At 41.0% G+C, this 20,236-nt stretch overlaps 1 protein-coding gene across 2 annotated transcripts in view; it reads left to right on the top strand.

Annotated features, from left to right (window-relative positions):
- LOC119432740 (CD109 antigen-like) overlaps window positions 1-20,236 on the top strand; it is a 215,768-nt gene that overhangs the window by 188,410 nt on the left and 7,122 nt on the right. For both annotated transcript variants that reach the window (XM_037699906.2, XM_037699899.2), the window contains exons 20-34: window positions 503-620; window positions 717-830; window positions 1,159-1,275; window positions 1,955-2,083; window positions 2,165-2,333; window positions 2,908-3,096; window positions 3,172-3,250; window positions 3,413-3,593; window positions 3,689-3,781; window positions 4,461-4,647; window positions 8,814-9,043; window positions 9,251-9,412; window positions 17,887-18,083; window positions 19,451-19,625; window positions 19,718-19,823. In XM_037699906.2, coding sequence (XP_037555834.1) covers window positions 503-620; window positions 717-830; window positions 1,159-1,275; window positions 1,955-2,083; window positions 2,165-2,333; window positions 2,908-3,096; window positions 3,172-3,250; window positions 3,413-3,593; window positions 3,689-3,781; window positions 4,461-4,647; window positions 8,814-9,043; window positions 9,251-9,412; window positions 17,887-18,083; window positions 19,451-19,625; window positions 19,718-19,823 — 2,246 coding nt within the window. The remainder of the gene's footprint in view (window positions 1-502; window positions 621-716; window positions 831-1,158; window positions 1,276-1,954; window positions 2,084-2,164; window positions 2,334-2,907; window positions 3,097-3,171; window positions 3,251-3,412; window positions 3,594-3,688; window positions 3,782-4,460; window positions 4,648-8,813; window positions 9,044-9,250; window positions 9,413-17,886; window positions 18,084-19,450; window positions 19,626-19,717; window positions 19,824-20,236) is intronic.

Genomic DNA, 20,236 nt, shown 5'->3' with positions numbered 1-20,236 from the left:
ACTAATGTTGAAAAAGCACCGTTATATATTTGACACACTTTTCAAGTTACAAAACTCTCATTTGAGCTGTGTTCGGAATTTTAAAATATCTTTTTTTCTTTTGAAGACAACATAGAATGCATAAAAGTGCTTTACATTTAAGCGTACCAAAACGAGCAGGAAAGGTTTTGGGCTGAGCATTTTTAGTGAAGTTGGTCATGAAGTCGGAAAATATTGCAGTAAGCAGTAGCAGGACGCCCGCGTCGCCACCTTCAACTATTTTTTTGACCTGCTGGGAATGCTTTTTGGGAATAAAATATTTGGTGCCGTGCAATTTGAATATGTCTAGATAACATATAAAAAACCAGACAATATGAAACTGTCGAGCAGACATGCAAGTTCGATCTCGTGGAGTCACCCAGCAGAGTATTTCTTGATATTGTATACATGTGCTAGTACGTACAAATGACATTTCTCATGTTGCCCCTTGAATGTGACAAGTTCCTTTTTATCTCACTTCCAGGCCTTTGGGTTATTACATCTTCAACATACCTGTGCCAGATGTGCCAACAGAGTGGATGATCAGTGCATTTGGAATGGACGATTCCAGTGGCTTTGGGATTTTGTCTAACAGCATCGAAGTGAGCCACCTACAAAAGGAACAATATGTTTTAGATCTCATGAGACATAGGAGCTCAATTTCATTGTCTATCCTTTTTCTTTTTTTTTTCTGCTAGTTTTCAAGTGCAAAGCCATTTTACATGAATGTGGAAATGCCATCAAAGATTCGCCTTGGAGAGCAGCTTGGTATACGTGTAACTGTCTTCAACTACAGACTCTACGAAACTGAGGCAAGTTTCTTTGTGTTAATGTATGATTTCAGGCAAACTTCATTGAGTTGTAATTTTGTTGGATTTAGTGGATTTTCACTATAAATAATGCTCCGCTGCAGTGATATGTGTATGGAAAATGTGAAGTGCAAAGTAAGCTTGCAGTGGGTGCCACAACGGTTAGGCGACAACTCAGAGGTGCATCTTTCTTTCCAAGTAGAAATTTGTTCTCCACGTGACAGCGGTCTCTGTGACAAGGAGCAGAGACTACTTAATGCTATAACAGTGAGCTTATGCTATAATTAATTTCCCATTGTTCATAACTTAAGCATACATTTTTTTGTTTCAGGTACTTATCACACTGGCTAGTTCTCCAGACTACAGGTTTGTCGTGGTGGGACCCTTGGGCCGAGTTAACTCCTATGCACCAGAGACCTCATCAGGGGAACACCAGCACTTGATTTTCGTGAGTTGTATTCAACATGCTTAGAGCAATTAAGACATCAACATTGTTCCCAACTTGTAATGCAGGAGCAGTGAATGATTAGTGAAACTCTATGCAATCTCAGTGAATATCGGGCTTTTCACTGTTGCACCTGCTTGTTCTTGTGCCAGAAAAATTGTGCAAATATCGGTGAAGCATCAGTAATGTTACACACCTCATTTTGTGAGGCATAGTACTAGTCTCCGCCCATAACCTAATTGATGGAGGGCACGGAGGACGAACAGCTTTGTGAGAACACATATTACGCGAACTCGTCAAGCAACGAGGGCAGTGAAGCAACAAGAATGACTGAATAAAAGTGTTCACAGTCGGTTGCTAGTGGTTGCGTTAATCTACATACTAGCAGTCCGAGCGCAGTGAAAGGCTTCAGTGAGTGGCCATGAGCCTGCCTCATGTAAGGCTTACACCATGTAAAAGAGTTTGTTAAAAATTGTGGGTCTTACATGAGTAAGTATAGTATGACTGCAGAATACAGTGGAATCTTGTTCATACGATATTCACAAGAACTGGAAAATAAAGTGTATCATCCAAAAATTTTATTATCTAAAGTATGATCTAACCAAAACGTATTATGCAGAATTGTATCAACAATATTCCACTGTATATTCATTAGAAGAATTAAAAGTAAATTCTCTTTCAGATCAAACCTGGAAAATCAGCAGTTGTATATATGCCTATAGTAGCAGTGCGCACTGGGACAATTGAAGTCACTGTGCTTGCGAAGACTCAGATTGCAAAAGACACGGTTACGCGTTCTCTTCTGGTTGAGGTGAGCTCGTCATCTTTTTGACTTGGCATAAGTGAACATGTGTGTACTCACAAGTGATCTGAGTTCTGGTTTTTCTTTCAGCCTGATGGCATCCCCCAACATCGGCACACCTCCTTAGTCCTGGATTTGACTCAGGGCGCCTACTTAATCAAGTACCTGGACACTAACATAACTGAAACACCCATCTTGCCTTTTCGGCAGGATCGCTTGTATGTGTTCGGCAGTAATAGGGCCACCTTTTCTGTAGTTGGTAAGTACAATGCTTTGAGCACATTGTCACTGGAGTACAATGCTTTGAGCACATTGTCACTGGAAACCCCATATAGGCAACTTGTCATTTAGGACAAGTAAAATAATAAATAATTTAGTTTTTTCTGTTTATGTGTTTTAATGCAAACGGAAAGTTGTCAAATAAAGTAAACAAGAAGCTTGTAAAAACTTCAGAAAGCTGTCATAAAAATCAGAAAGCTGTCATAAAAGACTTATACTTGAGTAATGAAATTGATTCAGCAATTTTTACCTCTAAAATCTGCCTAATGCAAGGTTAAGGGATTGCTTAACATGTAACATTGTAAAGTGCCATGCCTTTCTAGACTCTCTACGATGTTTCTAGGAAGCAACACCATATGATGTCTGTACAACCATGTACGGTCATATTTGTAAAAATAGGCCAACCTTTGCAAAGTTGATTTGCTCTGAATTGGTACATATCTGGAAAAACTTGACTGAAACTAACCACATACTGATTGCTTTTCATAAATAGTAGCAGGATTACATTGTTCTTGCTTAGTACTATAGAAAATGTGCTCTGTATTACATTTCAGGTGATGTAGTTGGGCCAGCATTCCCTACAATGCCTGTCAATGCCAGCAGCCTGTTGTCAAAGCCTTTCTACTGTGGGGAACAGAACATGTTCAGCTTTGCTGCAAATCTGTATACGCTGCTGTACCTGCGATTAACAAACCAACGTGATATGCATCTGGAGAGGCAGGCATTCAAGTATCTGAATCTTGGTAGGTCATTGTATGACAAGTTTTCTACAGTTTCTAAAATGCTAAGAAAATATGGGAAAAAAAATTTCAATGCAGGATACCAGCGGCAGCTAACCTATCAGAATGATGATGGAAGCTTCCAGGTGTTTCGATGGCACAGTCAACCAAGTGTTTGGTATGTGTTTATTATAGTTGATAATAAATTTGCCAATGGGCTTCAAATTTGTTCACGTATTGCACTGTCACAGCCATGTTATCAATGTAATGACTTAGTTGTCATGCACAGAAAGACTACTGGGTTTAATCTTGGTATTGCATTCTCCACTTTCTGTAACAGGCTGACAGCATTTTGTGCACGAGTATTCCACAAGGCAACATTTCAAGAATGGGAGCAGTTCTTGTACATTGACCCCACTGTCATTCAAAAAGCCATTGCTTGGCTGCTGGACAGGCAGTCGCCCGAGGGTTCCTTCCACGAGACATCATTTTATGCGTATGATCGCAAGATGTCTCTCCCGGTACGTTTATTCTTTCTTATTTTAGCTTCATTATTATTATTTTTTTAACTGATAAAATAGCACATTTTTATTGCACACTGTGTTTCTACTTTCAGTCTGAGAGGCCAGAAGACCCGGTGCGGTTTCGTAATGTGTCTCTAACCGCCCACGTGCTCATCACATTGGCCGAAGTTAGGGATATCAGAGGCGTAAGTTGCTCTATCAAACCTTTGATCATCTGCTGAAGGGATACTAAAGAGAAACACTAAATTAGTTTACGACTGATCAGATTTTCCTAAATGCTATTTTCATTAATATCATGGTAAAAGGTTGGTTACTAGAAGGGAAAATGAATGCTAAACTTCAATATTTAAAATTTTGCGCCAAAGTTCGGCACATCAATTTGACATCACGGAGTTCGAAGTATTTTGTCATATTAGGGCAGTTGTAGTGCTATAAAAGTTCTCAGAATACTTTTTAAATTCAGTCTATGGCTCCTTTAGAATGCAATATCGCCTATCTTTTAATAAACAAAGATAACTAGTCCGAGCAGATGCTGTCAACCGTGATGTCACATTGAAGTGGAGTGGGAACTTCAAGATGGCATCGCCACCCATCTTCTATATTTATGGCTTTTTTTTTTCTTTTTTTTTTCTTCCCAGGCCTCATATTATGGCAAGAGGGGCTTTTTTTGGTTGTGCAGAAGGATAATTTACTAGTTCAGCTGAACCTATTTTTCTTTTGAGTGGTACTTTCAGGGGTCAGAAAGGATGTAGTACAGCTTACGTTGGTAAAATCTTTGTTAAGTGCATTCAGTGTACATCTTTAGTGTCTGCATTAAAGGCGATCAGTCCACAGTAGTGACACTTCATGACCTGTGCCATGCAGGAGATCGGATCGCGTGCAGCCACGGCTCGAGGCGCTGCTGCCCGGTACTTGGAACGCATGCTGCACCTCATCCAGAAGTTGGAGGACCCCTACGAATTGGCCATTGTAGCATATGCACTCACATTGGTCAACAGCGCTGATGGGGAAATGGCCTTCAACCTCCTTGATGAAAAGATGAGGGAGACAAGTATGTGCATGTTACTCATATGTGCTCACGTGCATGCAGCTCACATTTCTAGCTTATTTCTGCCTAAGTAGCCTTTATTTGCAGTCCAGGAAGAAATTTAATATAGATGGCAGTGATTAGACAGAACAAAAGGTTGATCAGCAACATCGTGCACTGACTGATACTCATGTCTTTCATTGCCCGAAAAAGTGCCTTTTACACAATCTTGTGTGTAAGAGACCAAAAATAAAATGAATCAAATAAAAAAAAAGTCTGCATTCACTGGGGCAGACATAATAGTTCAGTTTCATGGCAAGAAATGGAAGCTGCTCCAGTGCATGCATGTGTCCACCTTGCAGCAAGCCCGTCTAATGAGAACACAGCACGAGCCAAGTATCACCAAAACATTTTTTTCTTTTCTGTTCCAAAAAAAGAAAAATAGGCTGTACAAAAAGAAAAAGAGTAGACTGTACATGTTCTTGCATAAAAAACAGCATCGTGAAACAAAAGTAATTCAAGATTAGGCAGCCCTCAAACAAAGAGTGGTGCCAGTGAAAGGTGTTCCTCAGCTACATCGCTTACACAATGATGCACTTTCACCTGAGACAGTATGCAACAAGCACTGAGAGTAGCCAAAACTCTGAAGAGTTACTATTAAAGTCAGTGGAATCGGGCATTTCTTTTGCTTTTATGCTATAACAACAGTGGTGTGGGGCTACTGGAAGAAGCCAAAGAAGAGTAGAGCCAGGCTTTTCCGCACACCCTGTAATGCCCATCTTGGGCCACCGAGCACTCATACAGTTGCCTACAAAATGCCAACAGGCAACGAGTGATGCCAGTCCAACACTCAATGAAAGAAATATTGTGTACTCAATGCCCCAACTTTCCTAGACAAGAATTAAGTCACTGCACATGCTTTCACGACCTTCGTTTTGATTTGACTACACACATTGCCATACGACGTAAGACGCCACAATCTGAATGTGCATGGTTCATGTGTGAATTTTTGTCATGTGACTCCATCGTAATAAGACGTTTGCTATAAGTGCACAAAATCTTTCTGTGTTAGGCTAAAAGGATTTATGGGACAGCCTCGTAAATCATACTTCGACTGAGATATTTTTGTAGCCAGCTAATTCCATGTGGAAGTTGTGAACAGTCACATTTGAGACAGTATGTTACCATATGCCTGTAGGTCTACATTAGCAACCCTTTAGCCAACATGTGTGTTTTCATAGACGTTCACTGAGACTGTGTCTTGTCTATATCATATGATGCTGTCTCTCAACTCGGAAGAAATAATATACCTCTTCTGATTGAAGCACTCACTATGATGCATCAGTGCACCCATTTCACTCATGTGGTACTGAATATGTAACTGTAATTGGTCCCATATTGAACATGAACATCTTTGCTCAGTTCTTTTTCATTCTGTTTTTCTCTGCCTTTCTTTGTGCTCTTGCTTAGGCAAGCCTAAATGCTTGTGTGCTTTCAGACAATGACGTGCAAGGTTATTGTTGTTTACCTTTTCCTGTTATTCTCCCCTCTGCTTCATTTCAAACCCGCTTGCCTTTAAGTTCTCACACATAAACTATTGCAAAGTCAGCACCATTCTGAAGTCTATAAACAAATGCTACTAGGCAAACTATATGTTATGTTGTACTCTGCAGTATTCATTGAGTATGCACTATAGCCTGCTGTCTGCTTCACAGTAAGTAGGCCATACCCAGATAACCATTTATGTTCCGTAGACGTCGATAGAATGTGATGTTTTAAAAAACATTGCACACATCCCATGGATATCTAGATTTATCGAATCACCATTACAAATATATACCATGGATAAGTCCCATCCAGATCACATTGCCGTAACGTTGTAAGGATGTTGCAGCTGCACATACGTGACCTCTAATAGATGCTCACTTTAGGCATGCAGAGTCTTATAGAAGATGTAGTGCATATCTTTCAGTTCACATTAGCGAGCTGTTCTTGCAGGTGCCACAGGAGATGTACTATCGAGGACCTATTCAGTAATGTTCACAGCAGACACTGTATGGCGCAGAACACCGACACAGCAAGATCAGATACATAGTGTGTGCACAATAGTTCGCATACCCGCAACTGCACAGCAAGATCAGATACATAGTGTGTGCACAATAGTTCGCATACCCGCAACTAGGAACCACAGCGCACTCATTCTCCTGGACTTCTCGCCTGGCACACTGAGCATATTAAATTAACAAAACTTTTAAAAGTAAATTGTATCAGAAAATAGGCAGAGTAGATGTACATGTATACATATGAGATGCAGACATGATATTTTCTAACCGTAATTTGAACAAGTGCGAAAACATGATTCTGTCATAGGGATATTGATGAAGCAGTGCACTTGAAATAGACACGTTCATGCACAGGTGAAAAAGGACACACACACAGGCGCTGGAGCGCAACAATTTGGCAACAGTAGTTGCGTCCAGTACCTGTGTTTGTCCTTTTTCATCTGTGCATGAACATGGCTATTTCAAGTGCGCTGCTTCATCAATCAGTATTTATTAAGTAAACGTCATAGGGAAGCTGGAAAGAAAGGCCTATAGGGTGGAGAAAACTATTCATGTGTGGTCTGAAAAAAGTCTTTGTCATGTTGGTACAACATACATTAGACGTCATGTGCTCAGTAGCGGAAGGCCATAGACACTGGCTACCACGTGTCCGGAACAAAAGTTATCTGAAAATTGTTGACAAGCCTTCACTGTATAACCTGAGCCTATGGTTCCACTTTTTACGTCTGCAAAATTTAAATACCACATTCAATGTGTATGGCATTTCATGCACAATAAAAATAAAGCTCAGGTAATTTGGTGTTTTCAAAGATCATGTCGCATAAAAATTTAACTGCAAACCGTTAATTACAACCCCCACCCGGTACAGCACCTTAAAGAAATCTTCAAGAAAACTTAAAATGCACCAACTGATATGACGTAGCACGTACGTCTCTACGACGTCAGTATGTAATGTCCATAAAGAGTCTAATTCTAAAGTAGAATGAATGTCAATAAGACATCGGCTACTTGATTTTGCAAAATACATCTTAGTAGGTTGTCCTTCAGATGTTTTGTTTAGATGAGGACAAATGGATCGTACCTGGATGTTGATAGGGTATTGGTAGTTCACGGAGTAAGTTCCCAGTAAAAAAAAAAAAAAAACAATTGCCTCCAATTGGCTTTTCCAATAGGAATCAACTGGGCCCAATAGGAATCAACAGGAACTAACTGGAAAATCCTTACTTCCAACTGGTTACGATTGGGTCAGAGGAGGAACCATTTGGAGTTGCCAATTGTAATGAACTGGACCCAATTGGAAACGATTGGAAAATCCCTAGTTCCAACTGGTTACGATTGAGTCAAAGTGAAAATAATTGAGTCCAATTGGACTTGGTTCCAACCAAGTGGGAAATCATTGGTTGGGTACTAATAGGACTACCAATAATTGGACTACCAATAGGAATAAACTAGAACATAACCAACTGGAAAATCATATTTCCAGTGTATGAACCCATTCAAAGTGATTGGAATGAGTTATAGCTATATATGCATGCAGTATTAAGGCTATAGCAAACCTGTTTCTGACAGCTGGAATCCTATTTAGGTTTGCTTTGTGGGGCCCGGTATATATATATATATATATATATATATATATATATATATATATATATATATATATATATATATATGTGTGTGTGTGTGTGTGTGTGTGTGTATTGGTGTTGCCCGTTGGCGCAATTGGTCATTCCAACCAATTGGTCATGTTCCAGCTGGTCGAATTGGTCCAATTATGTACTAATTTACTATTGGAAATTTCCCAATTGGAGTCAAACTCATTTGGGCCAGCTACTGCTGTTTCGGGTGGCAGTTAAGGCTTTCCATTCTGTGACACCACATGTGCGTGTGTCTCAATTTTGCACTTTTGCGATTTTCAGTGAAATCTATCTTTATACAGATTATGCAGTATTATTCACCCTAGAATGTGCTTGCACTTCACAAATAAAATGAGCATGTTATGTTGGCAGTGCACTGTGGGTGGTTCCAGCACTGAGGCGCATGAAAATAACTGCAGCCACATAATGCAGTTGTTTTTCTTGTTGCTGCAACTTTTTTTTTTTAAGTGTAGGTATTGGTGTTTGTTTGCAGGTGGCATGAGGTACTGGTCTCGTACTGAACTGCCTGCACCTACAGTGGTGATAGAAAACAATAAACCTTACCTGCACCCCCGACTTCCCTACATTTATGATGCATCCAATGTGGAGACCACCGCCTATGGCCTGCTGGTGCATGTGGCACGGCAGGCAGTGGTTCAGAAGGAGATTGTGGAATGGCTGAATACACAACGCCTCTCATATGGTGGTTGGGCCTCAACTCAGGTAAGAATATTCACACTCCTTGTTTGCACGTTACACACCAGTCATGCATTTTCAAGCAGCTCAGCACTGAAGCTGGCTGAATCAGTCACTGTAAAGTTAGCCATTTTCAAGTGGCAATGGGTTAAGGGTGCACTGAGTTACTTTTTCTCCTTTTTTAACCAGTTTGGAGTTATGAACTGCAGTTTATGTATTTTTTATTTTTTTCAGGACACACTTTTGGCAATGCAAGCTCTGACAGAGTTTTCAATCCTATCTCGCTCACGTGATGTCACTGACATCAAAGTCACTGTGGAGGCCCCTTCAACACCAGGCTTCACACGAGAGCTTCACATTGGGCAGGAAAACTTGTTTAAGTTGCAGACACTATCGGTAAGTTTTTATTAGTTTATCTGGTCCTCCTTTGTGGGTGTGTTTGGTGGTTGAGTTAAAGTGAAAAGTTGTGAATGAGTGAGCAAGCAAGCAGGTTATTGAGTGAAGGCTGGGAAAGTCTTGCAGTGTGACACATCTGTTGCTCCCTCCAACATGGCTCGTGTGATGTCAATGCAACAAGTCGTTAAGTTGCAACGCTACGAAATCTCGAAGAACTACAACAGTACAGGTGGTACCTCCTTCCGTATTGTACTCAATCCTAGTGAGAAAATTAGGCACTATGCAATGCCTAACAGCTTAACAGTGTGTGTATCTGATTTCATTTTTCATAAATAATGAGCTGTGTGTTTGTAGCCTTTAATAAGTGGGCAGTAAAGGAAATTTTGGCATAGTGTTATGGCCATTTGCAGGGGTGAGACTCCTGTGCCAATTGCGTCAATTTGATACCAAATGCAAGTTCCTGCGCCAAACACAGAAAATTGACTGAAATTGCGCCACGTTGTGCCCTAGCGGCTTCGGCATGTGTGCTCCGGCAGTGGCCGCAAACAGCGAGCGGATTTGTTCTCTGAAAAAGAGTGCAGCTGTTCACATTCTGCACACCGCGCGACGGCGCCTCCCACATAGTTTCTCGTAATTTTCACTCGTTTACACTGGACTTTTCGGCGCTTCCAGCAAGTGGCTGGCGCGCGCGGGGGTATCCCGGCTGCTGTTGCTGCTGTCGGAACGGCCAGGGCGGCTGTGTTTAGAGTGTACTAGAATACGATTAGTGGGCTGAGCGGCGCGGCGCTTCCTAGCTGAGGTGCGAAACAAAAAGTAGGTCAAGGGAGCTGCAAACGAAGTAGATATTAGGGAGGCGGGCGTCTCTGTCCCCAGGGCAGGTATAACGTAAAACTACTCCAGTCTGTTTTTATGCCCATATGGGCGAGGCCTGAGCCATTTTTACCTATCGCGAAGACCTAATGGCGGATTTAGAATAACAAGTCGGTTTCGCCCGAACCGTGAAGCAGCAATTGCGATAGCAAATTAGTAGACAGCTATACGAAGTAAGGATAGTAGTTTTATCGGCTGTATAAGTTTGTAAGCATTCGCTTACTAACTAAACAAGCATAGTGTCTCGCGCACACAAGCAAACATGGACACATTTCACGCGACGACTGCGGAAACTCGCTGTGAAAGCGCTGGAGTGAGGACGCGTGGTAGCAGCAGCGAGCAAATCAACTTTTGTGCTGCCTCTCGCTTCAACGTGAACTAATCGGCGAGAACAGAGCCCACACGAAGCTATCGGCATTCGGTGCACTGTGTCCCCATCGCAGATCGCTTTTAAGATAGGGCCCGCGCAGCTGCATCATACGTAGCAGCCGCCGGAGTAGAACCCCCTTGTGCGCGACGGAAGACGGCGCACTTCCTCCCCGCTTTCCTCCCTTGTGTGCGCAAGATTGAGCCACCATTGTCAGCTCATCCTTCCGAGCTTTCACTCGCACATACAGCATACGGATCGCGGCGACGATGTTATCACCCCCGAACTTTTTTACATAACATCATGGCGACTGCAGAAAAGCGCCTGGAGTGTTTATATAATTTATATCACAATAAAAACAGATTGGAATAGTTTTACGTTATACCTGCCGAGGATTGATTGCAACTCTGGGGCGGCGGTGACATATGGTGACCCAGAAATTATGTTATCGCGTTGATTGGACCGCATAATTTGAGAAACATTTTCCGCTATCATCATGAGTGTCGGCGCGGGAATATGTAATTCTATCGTAGTGCCACCAATGTTTTCGGCTTTACAGAAAAGCATGCAACATGCCGTGCTCAACCCACCCTTCCATATTCTAGTACGCTATAGCTACAAAGCACGCTTCTATGCGCTTTGTGTTGGTTTATTCTGCGTTTCGCCGTGGATTCGAAGTGCGCTGCCATATTCAATTATTTCTGCAAAATTCAGATTGGCGTGCTCCAAACTGCTTCAAAATGATAATTTATCTGCTACAAAATGAAATTAAGTCTGCTTCAAGCTGCTCAAAAATGCAATTTTTTCTGCTCCAAAACGCTATTTTACTTCTCCAAAAATTGCTGACTTTGGGGAGTCCCACCCTTGCATTTGTGTCAGTGCACACAAAATAGCTCTGAACAGGCATGTCCTGAAGGAGGCATTTAATGGAGTGTTATTACAGAACCATGGCCATCTCATAAATACTGTGGTGCCCTCTGATAAATGAAAATCAAGCACTTTTCGCAGCAACGATGGCATCTTTTGTTAGGTCTAGCAGCGTCAAAATGGGCAACTTATCTCAATAACAGTGACAAAATATATCTAATACTTTATCATCGAAGTGAAATAAGGCTGTGCGAGAGCTCATGTTACCATTTATTTATTTCTGTCGCAACAACAAGCAGTTAGAAAGGGCAAACTTTGATCAAAGCAGGTGGCTTGGGTACCTTCATGTTTTAGCTACACAAGCCACGTAGAGCCCAGCGCTAAATCCAGAAGGTTGCGTGTGTATGTAACATGCAATGCTTCCCGTTGCATTCTGCACATGTGAACATTGGTCCTGTGGTCCTGCTGTTTTGTAGCATATACAAAATTTTTGCATGCACTATTTGAACAATTTTCACAGCTTTTATTCTTTTAAAATGTCCTTTCTTATAGTGGCTTTTCTAGATCACCACACAGCAACGACTGACCTATTTTCATGCTCTGGTGAAAATTCCAGCAGAATTCATAGTCCACTTGCTGATCAGTGCCAATAGACTGTCAGTTCAACAGATGTTTCAATCCAGTAGATTTAAGAGATCCCTGAAATACGGTGGATGTTCAACAAAAACTAAGGCTGGGTCTAATGCTGCATGCTCAATATGCCATCTTCTGGTGTTTGCTGGTAATGTTGTGACAACCTTAATATCCGCCAGAATTAAGCCACATCACTTTCTCTATTCATTTAAACGCTACATAATACTTCGTCACCTTCAGTTGTTTGGGTTGTGAGCCATATCTACCTTATGTGAGCAACTAAGCTCACATTAACTTATGCTGATTCAAGTCGTGCATTTGGTGGGGACATTATATCTCATGGAACCAGTTTTCAGTGGCTCAAAGATTTCAGAGCGAGCAGGGGTGCAGAGAGCAGATGGTGCAAATCGTTTTCAGCACTTTTTAAAGGAAACCATCAACACATCAGCACTCATGATCAAAGCCACTGGATGTTTTACTTTTTAACAGTAGACCCACTGCCTGCTGCAGGTTTCAGTAGGAAGCACCCATCAAATTATGAAAGAACGTCTTTGCTTGTCTGGAGTTTCTGCATGATGGATCAGTCACCTACTTACTTCAGTCTGACAAAAAAATTGTGTAAATGATTGTCTAGACAGGAAGCAGTGCGTTGAAGAGGAGTTAAAGATTGGTGAAAAACCACTATTCTAATGAGACCTGGATATGCTTATATGTGACCCAGAGATGAAAAGCAAAAGCACTCAGTAGGTAGAAAACGGACAGCCTTACCCATAAAAGGCTAGGATGCAAAGATCAGGCAACAAGACAAGGTCGTTACATTTTTCAACCACGGGGGAATGGTGTACACCCACTCAGTTCCTTACGGCCAAACAGATAATAGTACTGACTGCTACAGTACTCTGGAGACATTGATGAGTGAACACACTCTATGAAGAAGACCAAAACTCATGCAGGAGTGCAAACTGCACCATGACGACACAAGGGTCCATGTTGCGGATACATTGACCTGATTTCTGGCTACCGAATCGTAAAGATCCTGCACTTGCCCTACAGTCCAACCCTGGCCTCCTGCATTTTTGTACCCCACAGTAAAGGACATGAAGTGGCATTGCTTTGACACAGATCAGGACACAGTGGAGGAAATTTTCAAGATGTCAAAAGATGGCTTTACCTATGTTTTGCAGGCTTGGCAGAACTGGTGGGACATGCGCAGTTCACTTAATGGAGAGTACATAGAAAGGGATAAAAGCGTCTGGGATGATTTTTCAGAAACAAAGGTTTCAGAAAATCAGTCTCAATCTCTAATGAGCAAAAGAGATTTGAGCGTAAGGGAGTGTCTTGTACTATTCCGCAAACAATTTTTACTTTTCATGGCTATAAAGACTGCTACAAATTCAAAGCATGCATGCGGTGCCGCTGCTAGAAATAGGGCTCTATTTTGGTTCATATTATAATGTTAGAAGTACGGGACAATCGTTTTATTGACTACAGCATATAATTAGAGAAGAAGTTGCTCCTTATATTTTTGGCACATGTGGCATTGTATTGGCGTCTCTAAAAAACAAAAGGCATCTGTGTCTTCTGGTGTCTGTCATGTGTTGGCTCACTGTTCAACTTGTCCCAAAGAGTTTATGACAAATTTTAGAACAAATGACTGTTGAAATAGAATAATGAAGAGGTACATTTAGTACTTTCCTGTCCATTGCTTGCCTGAAGTCCAAGCCTAGTAATGAAAAGGCACAAAGAAATAGAACACATTGTGCCATCCACGCTTCGAAAACATTTGCTGCTCACTGTACAAGAAAACTAGGTTGTCGAGGAGTCTGGAAAGTTAGCGGTTACTTTATCTTTTTTTATAACTTCGGAAGTTATAATTGCATTTGCATCTATTGCATTTATTTCATCATGAGCAAAAGGATCCAGGAACTTTTCTACCATGCAGACAACAGAAGATGACAGCAGACAGTAACTCTTTTTTGGCAAGACTCTTGAAATGGAGCTACAACTCAGTGTGTGTGTGAGTTGAGCTGGAATCCTGGTACAAAGGGTCAACACCTTGATTTGACACCACATACCTTTTTCTTCTAAGTGGGGCTAGAGGTCAGGATGAAAGAAGGAGTTTCTTAAACCACCAACATAGGATAATTATATGTTCCCTCCAGACTCCCCACGAAACACACAAGCAGCTATTTGATGTCTAAAAGATGTCTGGAACAGATAATTCAAAAGTCTAATAGCTGTCCTGGTCAAGACATTTTCTAGCCGTGGACGTCTACAGGTACTTCTGTAAGCCCAGCTAACGTTACGCTAAAAGCTGGCTAATAAACATCTCGACAAGAACAACTTCAAGAATTATATTACACGTTCCCGGAATTCTGTAATAGTGGCTTCGGAAACATTATGTAGGCTTTTATAAAACATCTTGACAAGAACAAGTTAAGAATTTTATTAGACGTTCCCAGAATTCTGTTATAAATTATAACAGAATTTGGGGACGGCTAACAAAATTCTTAAGCTATAAAAGCCTGCATATTGTTTCCGAAGTCATAACATATAATGGCTTCAGAAACAATATGCAGGCTTTTATAGCTGTCTTTAAAGCAGCATTTATAGATTGTCATCCTACAGTGGCATGGTAAGCAAAATTAATGGCCACTTTTTCAGCATACCATGCATCCGTATGCTAGCTTCATAGTACATATGTTAATATATAGAACAGAAAAATAAATTGAAGCATTACAAATTGAAGCATTACATTATATTATTTATAATAACTTGCATTAAATGTTTTAGCATATATCAAATGTGCAATACACATCCAAAGCAAATGTGCATAACAACATGCAGAAAAAAAATACAACCTGACCTTGTAAGAAAGCGGGCTTTATTGACTAATAAATTAAAGGAGATGCAGAATGATTTTACAAAATTTTTAAATACAGTAGAAAAGGTGACCACATAAAATAAGACAGACGCAGCTGCAGTAACCACAGCAATCCAGGTCCCTTCTCTCTTGGATGCTTTGCTCTGTAATACAACAGTGAAGAAAAAAAGTGAACATAAAGCATGTAAACGATATATCAACACCACAGTTGTCAGTAAACAGCAAGCATTTTAAACAGCCATACAATTAGTTAAGCTCTGGCTTACCATGACTAACAGAAATGGCAGCCAGGCAGTCACATGGTGCCGAATAAGAAATAACAATACACAAAAGAGTTGCATAGAAATCAAAATAGGCCACTTAACAGAACAGTCAAGCCTTGCATGCTCCTACTGGTTTACCTTAAGATTAATTAGGTGTGCATGAAACTGTGTGAAACAAACACCGTTTGGCCCCTTCTCATCTGTTTGTGGAACATATGCCCTACAGCAAGATAATTTGTAGCAGCATACAAAATGGTCAAATGCCAAAAGTATGGAAACAATGCAGAGATTGTGCACACACATAAACAAAGCAAATGAATAAGCATACATTCAGGCTCTGGCTTGCAACCATGCGACTTACCTTGACTAGACAAAAACAATGGAAGCCAGCAGGCCTTGTGGTTCCGTGAAAGAGTAAAATTGCTGCATAGGAAATAAAATGAGACAGTCAACAAAACAGTCAACGTCTGTCTTGCAACCATACGACTTACCTTGACTAGACAAAAACAGTGGAAGCCAGCAGGCCTTGTGGTTCGATGAGAGTAAAATAACTACATAGGAAATCAAAAGAGACAGTCAACAAAACTGTCAAGCCTAGCATGCCTGTATATGTTTACCTTAAGTTTGATTGGTGAGCACACAACTGTTGAAAAATATGGCTGCTTAGCCACCATTGAACTCTTTATTTCCGTTCCAACATGTGCCCTACAGCAAGATAAAAAACAAATTTATAACAGCATACAAACCTTGACAACGATATAAGAGTGACAAGAATGTAAGAAAATTACAAGTCATGACCTGCTTCAGACTTCAAAAGATGCTCAGCAGTCTGTAAAGTTGCAGCCCTGATGTTTATTTTACGTGTAATTATGCGAATTAATCTTTATTTGCACAAGATCTTCATAACACTATTGAAATTATATCTGCCCTGGACACACAAAAGATTCACGGGCCCGCAGAAACAAAAATGGCGTGCAAGTTGCAAGGTTGCAAGTTGTAGCAGGTAAACGTATACGTACCGTAAGGAGTCTGCACCGTATCTGCAAGCGCTGGTCAAGGCTTGAACGTGACCAAAAGAGCCACGAGCGGTGCACACGCTATGTAGACTCGATAGAACTTGCGAAGAGAACTGTGAGCACCGGCAAGCAAATTCTTGCGAGCATGAGCACTGCCCTTTGTATCGATTGTGGTTAAAGAATTTCTTTCTCTATGGTTAAAGCCTCTGGAAGCTTTACTCGCGGTAACTTCAGCGCGCCCCCTGGTACGGTCAGATGTCGCGCGCGGCGAGATAAGTTGGTGACGATAGCTGGTATCGCAATTCTGGCTTCTTCACCGCTTGTTCACGCCAGTTCACGCAAAGGAAAAGGAAGGCATGGCTCCGATGTTACACCATGTGACAGACTCACCCGTATCGTGCATCGCGCCGTGGCACGGGTGAGTTTTGCTGGCCGCGCGGCAAACAGGTTGTCGACACGGCGATCGGAAAGGAATCAAAGAAAATAACCCTGCAGGATTTTTCTGCTTATTTACCCAAAGTGGGAAAGGAGCGAAAGGCTATAGGTACGTTAATGGATTGTATATGGCTTGTTAAAGCCGCACTGAATGTAACGCTGCGCGTCGGGCACGCGCATTTTAAATCTTTTTCACTTTCACGGCGCACGCCCAAGCATGTCGCACATTTTCTGACAAGAACATCTAAATCTAAAAATGTTCTTGAGTTAGACGCTCTCAAGACGTTCACCAATGTATACTCCGGTGACGCCAGAGGTGGGATGTTACCACAGCTGGAACACAATAGCAGATTTGATTAACCGTACTTCCTGCTACATAATGTTTCCAAGAACATCTGTTTAACATATTCGCGTAGACCAAGACGTCTTTAGCCGTTTGAAGCTGTTCCGAGAAGTTTTTAAGACGTTTTGTGTTTCGTGGGTCATCTGAGCAAATCTGGGCACTATGATTGAGCATTTGTGTAGACTTGTGGCACAAGCTGCAGTACTATATGTATAATTTTCAGATAGAATGAGAATTCTCCATCTTTATTGTTTTGAAAATAATATTGCTCTTAAGAAAATGTAATTATGATTACACTTTCACTGACTTCCAGACACCCTGTATAAGAGTATTAGGTTTATTTGTGAAGAGTAGAAGAAAACTTCAAAGTCCAATACAAATTCACATTTACCCTAGTCACATAAAATCCAAGAACATGTTATACTGATTAAATTTACTATATCATTGATTTGTAATTGCATTTTGCTAGTATATAGAGATTTGTTTATTTTCGCTTGGTCTGGAGATGTCTCACTAATATTAAAAGCAGTCTTTTCCTTAACTAATTGCTATCAGTACAGGAAAAGGTCTTTTGACTTTTGTAAAGCTTGAAACAGTCAGTTCTATTAACTGTACATTCATGATCAACTTCTCAGCAGCTCTTAAGTAAAATAACTATTCTCCTAATTTATTGCAGGACATTTCATAATTGGTAAGGTTCTGTTATGGGAGTAATAGTTGGTATATTTAGCAAAATATGGATGTATTATATCATATTTAAAAAAAAGTGTGACTTCATTATCTTGTTTTCTTGCAGATACCCAATGCATGGGGTGTAATCATTGTGAAAGCGCAAGGCACCGGGCTGGCCATTGTCCAGCTGCACATGGAGTACAATGTAGACACTTGGAGGCATTTGGTCACGCCCCCACCAGTGCCTGCATTTGCACTGAACATTCGCCAGTATTCATATGGGAGGAACAGCTCCCATGTGTCATTTAGGTCGTGCCAAAGGCAAGCCCTTCACTATCTTTTTCTACAGTAAAAATTCGTTAATATGTACCTGCTTAATATGCAATTCCAGTTTAAATGTAGTCGTGATGAATCCCCTGCCCTTTCGCCATTTAACCTAATGTATTGGCTGACCACTGAAGCCTTAGTCGCTTAACACATGCGAAACGGTTAGTGCGTGGTATTTTCTTCATTTTTCAGTGCATGCAAGCGTGGAATCATTGGAATGTCGCACGCGCATACTACAGATAGAGAAATTGCGGCGCATAGCCCTTTCCTGAATTGCAGTCGCCACCGACAGTGACGTCGAAACATGGTAGCCATGACGTGTTTCCTGCTCCCAAAGCTTCTAGCGCTTCCACGTGATCGTCATGGATGACGACGTGGATGATGGCCCTTTTGTATCCGACACGGCTAGTGCGTTGACCATCATGAGGGCATTTGCAGAGAAGTGGGGCCTGATGGAAAAATTGGCTCGTCTTATAGGGAATATATTGTCCTATTAATTTACTGCTTACGTGAAACTGTTGCATTGTTTACGTGGATTTTGTTGAAGTCACACGTCTTAATTGATGTAGTTGGCAGCAGTGTGGTATATTTTCACTACGGAGCTATAAAGTTGATTCACCGCCTTGCGGAGTTTGAGGATGCCATCGTTGCTACAAGGCCGCCATGGCGCAAAGTGAAAATCACAGGTTTTTTGCTGCCTGCTCGCAAATAAAACTTGTATGCGTGCGTGTTTGAGTGAGAATGAACATGTTTTTTTTTTTACCATAAGTCTATAGCTGCTCATCTGCCATTACTGGTTAATTAGTAAATTGCGTACGTGATCCATGTTCCCCACCAACTATGTATTAACAAAGGTTTACTGTACTGCTCTTGCATCATATCCCCTTGGCGTTTATGCAGAATTGGTCAATTACACTTTCAGCGGTGTTTGCACAAGAACTAGTCAATTCCTTATCGATAAAGAAGGATTACATTGCATTCTAAGGGAACCAAGGACTGAACCTTTCAAGCTTTGAGAACTGCACAAAAAAGCCTAAATACACAAATTTAGCTTGAAATCCTGGACACCACGCTTGTGACACAGTACCATGTTCTGGGCACCAAAACACGGAATATGACTTTTTACTTCTTAACTGGTAAACAACTTTTTATGCCAAATAAATTAATACGGTGTTTTGAAGAAATGCTTTACCATTTTGAATCTTGGCAGAAATTAACTGACTTTCCACTTGAATGACATAAAGCATTTCCAGGAGCACCAAATGCTTGATTTAGGATTGAATTTTAAGACATTTGTTATGGTGAATATATGTAACAAGTGCTGCCATGTAGTAGCTAATGCTGCATCTTGTTCACTGCAGCTGGATTCGTACTGAAGAGAGCCCCAGGAGTGGTATGGCTGTGCTTGAAGTGAACTTGCCTTCGGGTTACTACATTCAGCAGCAGACACTAGATGCATATGTGCAGTCTGGAGCCGTACGCAACCTCCGAGAAGCTCGCTATGAAGAGAAGAAGGCTGAAATCTACTTTGACTATGTGTGTATCTTTAAAGAACATAATCTCGATTGTTTTCTTTTAGCTTCATTATGGCTGAGTGTACTCATAGATTTTTTTATTGTTGTTTCTAGCTTGACACATCGCCCATCTGTGTCAACTTTACTGCCCAACGCTGGTACCCAGTTGCCAACATGACACGGTTCATTTCAATTCGTGTCTATGACTATTATGCACCAGGTAGGTGTTTATTCCTTCTTGGTTGTAGCACAGTTGGCTTACAATAATCAAGGCCGCTCAAATAAACTGCAATTTCTGGTTTATTCAATTGAATTTTAAAACTTGGCCCACTCTGTTCCTACTTTCCAGTGAATGTAAAAGCTGCTGAATTCAAGTGAATTCAGATTTTTGTTTTCCATGCGCCATACTATACAGATGTTCTACACACGCGTACCATGAAAGGACGCTGCTAAAGAGCAACATTCACAGAACATTGCGTTATTAGAAAATGTCTTGTTTGAAAAAAAACAGTAGTACTTCAGAAACATGGAAAAAGTGTCAACTGTGGCCTTACCTAGATTTGATAAGCCATTTTAGACCAAAACCTCACAGTGCTTGAAACAATAGCCTTCATCACTCTGTCTAGTCTAGTC

This window comes from Dermacentor silvarum, chromosome 1 (assembly GCF_013339745.2).
Source record: "Dermacentor silvarum isolate Dsil-2018 chromosome 1, BIME_Dsil_1.4, whole genome shotgun sequence".
Classification (NCBI taxonomy): Eukaryota; Metazoa; Arthropoda; class Arachnida; order Ixodida; family Ixodidae; genus Dermacentor; species Dermacentor silvarum.
This window is presented reverse-complemented; position numbering and strand designations above follow the sequence as displayed.